The 11,326-nt window shown below is 46.7% G+C and overlaps 1 protein-coding gene across 1 annotated transcript; it reads left to right on the forward strand.

Annotated features, from left to right (window-relative positions):
- Nucleotides 1-5,196: 5,196 nt before the first annotated feature.
- Nucleotides 5,197-10,777, forward strand: Bmp10 (bone morphogenetic protein 10). The gene is made up of 2 exons (XM_055617434.1): nt 5,197-5,532; nt 9,123-10,777. The coding sequence occupies exons 1-2, from the start codon at nt 5,199-5,201 to the stop codon at nt 10,070-10,072; spliced, it is 1,284 nt and encodes a 427-aa protein (XP_055473409.1). The 5' UTR covers nt 5,197-5,198; the 3' UTR covers nt 10,073-10,777.
- Nucleotides 10,778-11,326: the final 549 nt, after the last annotated feature.

Raw genomic sequence — 11,326 nt, forward strand, 5'->3', positions numbered from 1 at the left:
GATCAAGTGAGCTTTTGCCCCTTCTACTTCATGGAAGGCTTCTGCCTTCCCAGAGCGCACCTTAAAGAGTGCTTATGCTGTTAGCACAAAGCTGTATGTCTGCTGCCTTTTCTACAATGTATGTTTCACTGCAGATTACAGTGGTGATGCCAACATGTCTGAAGTTTATCTCCTTTGTAAAATGTAAAAGGGATTCTCGTAAGCTGCAGGAAATCCCCCTGAACCCACCCCACAGGTCAGATGAAATCCAGAGAAGTACTGCCAGTCAATAGCCTGTTTCTACCTATCGCCTACCTCAGAGGCTGGGATTCCTCCCCCTTTTCCTGGTTTTGGGACTCCCTTTCCTGGCTACCTGATCACTACATTTCTGTACCCAACACCAGCTGATCGGTGAGACTCCACTTCTGGTTGGTGCAAATGCTTCCTACTGCTCTTGCCAACTACATCCAAACCCTCCATCTAGGGCCTTCTTCTCCCCTGGGTGAGATTTTCTCTCTACCAGCACAGTTTCACTCCCTCCCCTTCTCCCATGTCTACAAAAATCCTGGCTAGGTAAACCCTGTCTGCTATGGGCCACTGTGCCCTTGGTCTGGGGCCAACACTGACGAGCTGTTGGAGCAGATTGTACCATACTAACCTACTGAGCCAAACCTCACTCTTGGGACCCCTTGACAAGTCACTGATCCTGTCTTCCCAATGAGAATAGTCCATTCGTCCATTCCTCCAGATTCTCCTCTGGTATGCGTCTAGAGAATTTCAGATTTCTACAGCTAGCACCGGCTTTTAGGGCCTCTAAGCTTACACATGTCTGCAACTAAACTTGGCCTCAATATTCCATAGATGACAGATCCAAAGCAAAACCTTTTTAATTACTGTCAGCAATCAGGTAAATGGAGGTTCCCATGTTCAAGTCTCAGCCTTGATCCAAACCTTCCATCTCTGTTCAGTCTCCTAAAAATTTTAAATGTATGCCTAAGGGAATTTTCTCTGTAACCTACTTAACTTTGTCTTCTGCCTGTATAAGCTACAGTATCCTGCCAGACCCAGGTATTTCCTACATCTATCACACGACAGCACCAAAGCAGCTACCATAAGTGTTCCAGTCTGACCTCGCAGACTGCGTCAAGCTGGGCCTGCACTTTTTCCTCCCAGCGATGGATGTCCTCACAGACTCCTAGACAGCATCAAAGCAGGCTGTTCCTCCTGGACTTGGCCAACATTTCAGCCTTTTGACCTCCCTACAGCTGCCCTAGTGTCAGCAGGAAGTAGCCAGAAGAAAACCTTCACCCGTTACCCACTTATTATCAACAGAAAGCTAGAATGGTGTGCTTCAGGCCCAAGACAAGTAGCTCCAGGTTCTCCCAGCATTCCTCAGTCCGTATCTGCTGCAGTGCATGGCTGGCAAACTCTACCCTCTACCCTGAATTTCCACTGCAGGGGCTTCCCCTCCTCCTCACCCTGTAATCTGGACATTTTGGTGCTCTTATTTCTCTCTCCCTCTCCCTTGCATGGCGACCAGGAGCTGCTTCCAATGAACCTACATTTATATACTTTAACTTTCCTCACATGAGGAGCAGTCCAACATCCTCACTTTTATAGAAAAAGAGAGGAATGTTAGCAAATAGTCAGCCTGCTTCTGGGTTGCCTAGTAACCTGTGATGTCAGCACATGTCCCCCACCAGGTGTATGGCAGACATGCCTGGCAGACACAGTTCTTTCTCTCCTGCTCTCTTCCCCCTTTCCCCTTTGTCTGTCAGGGTGCCCCCTCCCCTCCATTTCTGTCCCCCTGTCTCTCTCTGTCTCTGCCCTCATGGCTCACTCAGGCCCTAACTTTCTTCTGCTTCCCTTCCCCTGAATAAACTCTTTCATATAAGATCTGTTGTGATATCATTTTAAAAAGAATAACAAAATCTATTCAGTAAAACCATTTGACATTTATATAAAATTGGAAGTCTTACTTTCTCTGGCCAATAACTCTACTCTCATGTTTATTTTTATGGAATATAATCCAGGCCCACACAGTCACTCGCTAAATGTAGCTATTGAAATGCCAGCAGTTAAAAATGAAAAAAAAATAGATTAATAAAACTCTGGCACTTTATCTGTGGTCCAGAACCCACCATCCAGGCATCTCAGGGACTGTGGGGAAAGACGGAATGCTCTAACAGATGTCACTCCTGGAGACTCACCTGAGCAGAAAAACCACAGATCGTTCATGATAGGGCTGGGTAGAACACTAAGAAGAGAGTTCAGTTAACAGTAAACAAGTAAAACCTCATATTTATAAAACTAATGAGAATTTAAAAATGAAAACCAGTGAACAACAGCCAGATGTAACATCCAACATGCGTGAGAGAGAAGTATCAGCTGGAGGCAAAAGAGAAAGACATGAAAACGGAAACCTTTCAACGGCTATTTGCCAAGACAGACAAACCCACCATAGAGCTGGTTAAATGTTTTCTTTATTATATGACATTTGAAAGGTATCCCAAGTCTTGATCACATCTGAGTAAATAGCCAAGGGGTATGTTCCAAGAGCCTAGAGCCGTCTTCGAGGGGCTGCTAACTCCATTGGCCTCGTGTCAGTTGGGGGATATTTGCTGACTGCGTTGTTTACAGTCTGATGATTCACAGGAACGGCAGGAATCACAAGGATCCTGTCCATTGTGATCCTGGACTGCACCACAAGGCCTCTGAGACAACAAAGAAGCTCAACATTAGCTCCTCCGTGCTTGTGGAGTTACGGACGTAAACACAGGACACTTTGCACCAGCTTGGAAAAACATGATGTACGGTTGGTACTTCATTTCCATGAGATACTCTGATTTTTATCTACCTGGCTCAGCAGAAGAGTGATACTCAGCCCACTGTGAGCGGAATATAACACACTCCAAATGAGCGGAATAACAGGATCGGTTAAAATAATAGACTGTGCCAAGAAAAAAAAAATCAAGATGGTAAAAGGTATGTGGAGACATTCAGCTCCTTTGGAGGCAGATCAAAGTCACTAGGAAGAGATTTCTAGAGAGACTTGCCTGATAAAGAGGCCCTGTGACGGAATGATCGTGCATCTCAGGGGCAGTAGAGGGAGGCGATTAGTGGCTCCTTCCTGCACGCGTGAACCTCTGCCTCCCCCATCCACACAGCCCCGGTACAGCGTATAAGAACCCTTACTGAGCACGTATTTCGAGGCGGTGCGGGCAGCGGGATGTAACCGTGCTCATTTTCCCAGCGTCTCTATTCATGATACGAACACGGTGATGGAGAAAAGGTCTAACTCTTCCATCACCTTCTCCATCACCAAGTAGAGGGAACTCTACTGCACGTTTTTCTGCCTGAGGTGTGGTGAGCACAGAATCGTGGGGTATGTGTTTGTCCTCTGACCCTTTGGGATCAGTGCACCCCGGGAACTGGAGTGCAGCTGCGTGTTCTGCTGTTCTGTGGCAGTGGTGCGGGCATGGACTGTGCACTGGCGTGCCTGTGCATGTGTGTGCGTGTGTGTGCGTGTGTGTGTGTGTGTGTGTGTGTGTGTGTGTGTGTGTGTGTGTGTAGATAGGCAGGTGATTGTCTTAAGCAGGACACGGTACAGGAGACCTGCTGCCTTGCTTTTTGGAAACCTCCCGTTAAAACCCGTGAGCTCACTTGGGACTCCCTCGAGTGTATGGCTCTTAGGTACCATCTTCCAGTCTGCGGTTGCCATTTTGCTGCAAGAGCAAAAACATTCATCAAAACGTTGGATTTGAACCAGCTGTCAGACAGGTGGACAATGAGCAGGTACTAGAGATACGATTTTAAGATAAGATAGCTCAAAATTACTGTAAAAAATCTAGGAAAGAGGAGAAAGAATCAAAAGGTACTAGAAACTTGGGGAAGTGGGGAGAAGGGTGAATGGTGGTCGCCCGTTAGGAAGAGCTTAGCAAACCTTAATCAGGAAACTAAGCCAGTCTTCTCGTGTAGCGAAGGTTTAGGGACTTTCCTTAGAATGCACCGAGGAGTTGACAGGGAACACACTGAGCGAGCAGAGGAGATGCCATTGTAATTGCCCCTCCAGGAAATCACCCTCGGAGCGCGCTGCAGACCCACCGTGACAGCGCCGCGCCTCCCGCTGCCGCCAATTAGCCTGGACCGAATGGTCAGCCTGGTTTGTTATTCCTAAACTGGACACACAATCAGTTATGCCACCCCACCCCACCCCTTACCAAGATGCTTGGCATTTTTTATCTGTTTAGTAATGCCGTTTGCTCAGCTGGTGGAGCTTTGGAGTTAGGCTTGAAGGTGAACTTGGCAGAGAGTTTGGTCATGTAACGGCGTCATAAGCACAGGACCTGAATCCACAGTCAGCCACCTGCCCCCTCGCTGACTACCGGGTACGAGTGGGCTGGGGTCTAGCTGCTATGGCTGCACAGCAAAGTGACTCAGGCCACTGCTGCAGGACCTTACGTGTCTATGCACATGGCAAGGATGAGAATAGGCTGTTAGGTGAAGCACGTTAAATGGTTTCTGAAAGCTTCTTTGCAATGCCACACTCCAAAACTCGCTCTAAAGGCGCTGGTTTTATTTCAGCCTAATCAAACCTGTAGGAAAATGGCCGGGACATTCATTCTCTCCTGTTTCTAGAAACAAATGCTTCAAGAGTTATTTATGAGTCATTTGTATGTACTTAACTTGAAGGGGTTGGATAATTAGTCCATCTCTGAGCGAGGAAGTCCCGTCGCTTGAATCAATACGCATTACTACTAACGTGTGCACTGTTGGTTCTTAACATCTCCCGTGCACGTGCAGAACTGAGTCCCGTAGGCACAGAATCCAGACATTCCTACCCAAAGGAAGTCGAATGAAGGGCCTTTGCAAGGAGAAAATTGTCCTGTCTCTCACCAGTGTCAGAATGTGGAAATGTTTATAAAATGCTCATTAAAAGAAAAAGGGGTTGCAAGATAAAAATGAAATCTGGTGTACAAGTTTACACTGGGGAGATAAGAAAGGCTAGGCCCTATAGGGGATTTTGCTATCCAATTACTGAAACCTGACTTTTGGCGGGGGGTGGGGTGTGGTGGGGGAGGGGAGGAGAGAGGAAGAGGCTTCCAAACTTGTGTCGTGTTCAGTGACACAAGACATTTACGCTCGGCGAGATAAAACTGCCACTCAGAGCTCAGGGGAGTTAAAGCTTCCTAGGTTGGCGTGTGGAGCTGAGCAGAGTCATGGGTTCTCTGGTCCTCCATCTGAGCGCTGTCTTCTGCCTGGTGGCTCACTCAGCTTCTGGCAGCCCCATCATGGGGCTTGAGCAGTCGCCCCTGGAAGAAGACATGCCCTTCTTTGATGATATTTTCACAGAGCAAGACGGTATTGACTTCCACACACTGCTGCAGAGCATGAAAGACGAGTTTCTCAAGACGCTGAACCTGTCGGACATTCCCCTGCAGGACACAGGCAAGGTGGATCCGCCGGAGTACATGCTGGAGCTCTACAACAAATTCGCCACGGACCGGACCTCCATGCCGTCTGCTAACATCATCCGGAGCTTCAAGAATGAAGGTAGGCTGGCTTGTGTTTTCACCTATGAGGCTTGGGCTGTGTTTTTCTCGGGAAGAAATAACTAAATGTCTGTGTGGGGATGATGTAGGAGGGTGCACTCGTGGAAACACACTTCTGGGACACAGCGCATAGACGGTACCACATGGTCCTCCTGGAATTCCCAAAATGCTATAGAATAGCCATTGATGAAAGCTCACAAAACACTTATCATTCTGACATCAGGTTCATGATAGTGTTTTAATCTAGACACCAAGTATATAAAAAAAGAAAAACTATCAACGTTGATCTGTTGCTCTGTCTTTTCTGCCACTTTCTAAACAGGACTCAGTTTCCACCTCAGGTTGACAAAAATTTGTCAAGTTTTCCTTAGATCAAAGATGATGAAAACAATAAAAACAATAAGGAATTTGAGCTTCGTAGTTTGCTCAGACTCTGGGTGAGTCTCCGTTTGTGACCTCACTAGACAATGCCCTGCTAGAACAGAACTGTATTTGGGAGACTCTTCTAATGCTGTGCTGTGCCTGATGGTATGGCTCATTGCTTAGAGTGAGACTCCAAGAAGTGTTCAGTACCCAGCCAAAGGTCCCGCTTATCTTCAGGAAGAGCAATATACATATTTCAAAGTATTACTTCTTCCACTCAGATCTTAAGATGAGCCAGCAAGCTAATCCTATGTTTAAGGAGAAAAAAATATAATGTTGATGGTAGAGGCTGCAGATAGAGAGAAGATGGTTGTTTATTATTTACTAATAATAGTAACTCTTACAGTCACTGGGTGAGTAAATATGAAGTTTGACCAGTATTTCCAATACGTGCTATATGCTATTGGAAGCAGAGGGCAGTGGAATGAAACAGCTCAGGACTGCTGAGGGCCAGCTGTTTTGGGAAGTTGTGAATAACTAGTCATAGTGAACGGAGCCTCAACTTCCTCCGTAAAGTAGAAGCTACATGACACAGATGAGGGACTCACAGCAGCTATAGGTAACAGAGGGCTGTTCACGGTTAGGAAATGCTGGTCAAACCGTATGACTTTTAATGAATTACTGTTCTAGGTGCTGAAGTAAATGTTGAGTGGGTAATCCTCAGACACCAAGACAGTGTTAAAATTCAACTGATCACCATCACTTCTATTTAGTAGCATATTTCTGGTGGAAACAGCAAACTGATTCCAGATTTCTTTGGAGGCAATCTGAGAGGAAAAGAGCAATCTCCTGAAGGAGCCTGCCTCAGCTTCCCACTCTGAGGCATGCATGATCTAGCTCAGACACAGGGGGAATGCAGCCTAGCTCAGGCATGGTGGGAATGCGTTATTCCACTTTTGTTCTTGCTTCTCCCATGGAAGAGCACATGATAGAGATGAGGAGTGACCAAGCTTGCCATTCCTGAAGATCACAAGGGAAGGAAGGGTCAGACCTGGAGACATGCACCCTTTGCACTCCCGCCAACCTAGAGGAAGATAGCAGAGCAGAGGACATGTGTGCCCTCACCAGGCTCTCCCTGCTGGCTGCTGTCATCCATCTACACACCGTTTTGTGTTTGCTCAGTGCCATGCCCTAGGAGGTAAAGAGCAAGAAAACACCAGACCTAACCCATCTTTGAACCAGTGTCACATGCAAGGTGGAAAATGTGGCTTCAGTCCTCACCTTGGCTGCACTCTCCATGTTGTTTAGGAAGTCAGATATGCAAAAGGTGGTTTCATTTCTTCTAGTGCAAAACCAGCACAGGATCCATGTGTGCACTGTGTGGGGGGGGAGTGTCATTGTCACAGGCATACAATTTGCAGAGCGACTAGCATGTGAAATCTGTCAAGGACATTATTTCTCTAGCTCTGAAATTTTTCTGGATTTTTCCATGGATCTCTTGTTACATATGCAAAGAGTTGTGGGTAGCACTTTTTTTGCACTTTCTCATGCAGGAGCAATGTGCTTGCTCTGCCATTTTGCTCTTCCATGACGACAAGCACATAGATGACTCCTAGTGGGATAAACTTTCAGAGAGAGACTTAAAGGCATCAATGACTCAGGAGAAGGGGAGTGGAAGGGAGACCAAAGATGGAGAAGTGGAAGTGAGACAAGAGGGTTTTCTTTCCAAGAATCAGGAGCACGTCCTCAAAAGTACTCAATACAGAGAAGGCAGGTGTGCTTTTCTTTTCAAGTGGGAAAACTATTACTAAACCAGGATAAAGTATTCACTCAATTGGTCAACAACTACCTATTCTGTCTACTGTAAAGAATGGACAGGAGCCAAGGCTTGATCAGGATTTTAGGCCCAGTTACAGTTGCTCTGGCCACACCAGTGATGCTAGAGACGTCTCATAAGTCAGTACCCTCATCGCCAGTCTGAAAATTATTTTAGTTAGTAGCCAGAGGAAGCTGTGAAATGTGCAAAGTAACCACATAGTTTATTTATGTAAATTTTAAAAGCCCATAACACCTACAAGCTTAAATTCAAAAGCCTGTAACACCTCTCAGCTCTTCTGAGAGAATGAACCAATCAGCTAAAGGAAGATGTTGAGAATCCACTGAGGTCTCACGAGCTGGATATACAGTTAGGGAAAGGCTGCCAAGGACAATAGAGGACCCTCCGCTGTAGGTCCCTGACAGCTCTGGTGTCCCAGTCCTTTGCATACGCTGATGTCAAATGTCTCGGTCCCTGGAGAGACAAACCGCTTGACGCAAGCACACAGGAGCTCTGGGTTCACTCCAAAATTCTCACGTAAAAGGTTACTATCAGGCCAGGTATGGTGACCCAAGCCTGTGGTGTGCCTCAGGAAACAAAAACTAGAGGATTTCTGGGAGTTCCAGGCAAGCCTGCTCTACATAATGAATTACAGACCAGCCAGGGGCACACAGTGAGACCTTGTCAAGAAAAATCAATATAAAATCATTTGGAGACACCCTTCTGACACAAAGACCTTTAATGAGCTGTTTTGTATAGGTGGCTCTCACTAAGGCAATCTGTCTACCTCAAGACCCACTTTCTCTCTCTCACTCTCAGAGAGGACTACCACACTCCAGAACCAGCTGCTCGTGACTCCTTTTAAGGTTGGTCTGCTGACCTTGCTAAACTTTGTTATTAGGGACAGGGTCAGCAAACTTCCTGTAAAGGCCAGATAGCCCGTATCTAACCCTGCCCCTGCAGGGCAAATGAGCCAGAGGCGGAACAGCCATACCCGAGTGGGGCTGTGTGCTGGTGAAGCTCTTCTTTCCAAAGCGTGTGACAGTCCCAGCTTGGCCTGTGGGTCATAGTTTAACAACCCCTGTTCTACGGAGCTCTCTCGTGAAGCCCAGGGCCCAGTCAACTTCATGGAGGTCACCACCCACTACAAACATAGGCTGTGGAGTCTTCAGTCAGGAAAGAGAGAGAGAGAGAGAGAGAGAGAGAGAGCATTTTCCACACTCTATTTCATGGCTTGTTACAGGTTGGAAAAACAGAGGGCTCATCTGTAGCTCTAAGATTCTTTTCCACTCTACCCTGGTGAGGTTAACTCAGACCAGCAAGTCTTCTTTCCTATTACTCCATAAGTAAGCATGTTTTATTACAAAGCATACTGGGAGTCTGATTTCTCATAAATATCTTTCTTTTTTTAGGTCTGTTTTCTCAACCAGTCAGTTTTGAAGGGCTCCGGAAATACCCTCTCCTGTTCAATGTGTCCATCCCTCACCACGAAGAGATCGTCATGGCTGAACTCAGGCTGTACACGCTGGTACAGAGAGATCGCATGATGTATGACGGTGTGGACCGTAAAATCACCATTTTCGAAGTCCTAGAGGGTGGCAAGGGTGGCGAGGGTGGCGAGGGTAGCGAGGAGAAAAGGAGCATGCTGGTCTTAGTGTCAACAGAGATCTACGGAATCAACAGTGAGTGGGAGACGTTTGATGTCACGGATGCCGCCAGACGTTGGCAGAAGTCAGGCGCGTCTACCCATCAGCTGGAGATCCACATTGAAAGCACACAAAACCAAGCTGAGGACACCGGGAGGGGACAACTGGAAATAGATATCAGTGCCCAGAATAAGCATGACCCTTTGCTTGTTGTGTTTTCTGATGACCAAAGCAACGACAAAAAGCAGAAAGAGGAACTGGACGAAATGATCACCCATGAGCAGGATCTGGACCTGGACTCGGATGATTTCCCAAGCAGGCCTGACGAAGAGGCCCTGCTGCAGATGAGGTCAAACATGATCGATGACTCGACAGCGCGAATCAGGAGGAACGCCAAGGGCAACTACTGCAAGAAAATGCCCCTCTATATCGACTTCAAGGAGATCGGCTGGGACTCCTGGATCATTGCTCCGCCAGGGTACGAAGCCTATGAGTGCCGAGGGGTCTGCAACTACCCTCTGGCGGAGCACCTCACACCCACAAAACACGCCATCATCCAGGCCTTGGTCCACCTCAAGAATTCCCAGAAAGCTTCCAAAGCCTGCTGTGTGCCCACCAAGCTGGATCCCATCTCCATCCTCTATTTAGATAAAGGTGTTGTCACCTACAAGTTCAAATACGAAGGAATGGCCGTGTCTGAATGTGGCTGTAGATAGGAGAGGTGCCCCGCGGCTTATTTAATAACTGCAAATCTGTATATTTTGTGTCCTATTTAATGAGACTATTTAATGAAGGTGTACAGATAATAGAGGGTGCCACCTTAGGGAAGCGGACAGGTCAGCGTGCTGTAGAAAATGTGTATTTTGCTATACAATCCAGTCCCTTCCGCTCATCTGCTTTGTACTCTCATTTCCTAGTGATACCATCTCTAACAACAAAACATAGGCTGGTACCCCTTACCCTCTGTCAGTTTGGAAAGAGCAGGAAATAGCCTCAACACACAGATATCCGTGCATATTAATGCAAGAGTACATGGACTTACAAAAATCTTCTTGTTCAACAGAGGCAGACTCCTCACACATGTGAGTGGCTTCCTCCAGAATGTATGTATTCTGGGACATGGGACTTAGGCTAAGCAAGTTCATATCAGGAGTTTAACCACTTACAGAAGTATATTTTCCCAATGTTCTGGGAATGTAAATGTAGCAGTTCTTTCCCGTTGTGTCTGCCATGGCTCAGACCTTCAGGCTCAAGAGCTGTGTGGGGTTGTCAGATACACAAAACAAAATGGCCTTCATGGGCAACGGTCCCAGAGACGTCTTTGTAAAGAATGGGCCTCTGGGTCATGTACTCCAGAGGAGAGCGTCTGACACCCCCTCAGTCAACAAGAGGCAAGGCCATTTGTGCCAGCCTTTACTGTTGCAGAGAGCTATGGAGGTGGTGGAGGGAGGGAAGGGAAAGGGCACAGATATTGTCCTCACGTGTGATGGTAAAATCACCACAATTTTAATGGGATAATAAGTCTTTTCAAACAAAATAAAATGATCCAAGACTAAGAGGACTATGAGAAGGAAGTTGTTCAATGGACTGGATTGAAAATATTCCTCACTTCATGACCTCCTTCCCTGGCTGGCCACTCTGCCTTTTCTCCTGTCTTCTTCCCTTTGGTTAACTTCCTTCCCATCGTGCCTCTTGTTTCTTGTCTTTCTCTCCCCTTCATTACCCATGACATGGGCCATGAGTGCACCCCTGAAAGCACTTTCACTTAGTGTGACATCAGTTACTGATCCTACTTCCAGGCTTATTCTGGACATTCAACTTGATTTGATTGTAGCTATATTCTTTATGCTGTTTTTCATGAAGAGGACAGAACACAAGACTAGAGTCCAAGTGACTATATTCAAGCCCATGAATTAATAGACACATAAGCACATGACTCAAACATTGAGCTTCAACTTTGAACTCAGTCT

The sequence above is a fragment of the Psammomys obesus genome, unplaced genomic scaffold (genome assembly GCF_907164565.1).
Source record: "Psammomys obesus unplaced genomic scaffold, mPsaObe1.curated_primary_1811, whole genome shotgun sequence".
Lineage (NCBI taxonomy): Eukaryota > Metazoa > Chordata > Mammalia > Rodentia > Muridae > Psammomys > Psammomys obesus.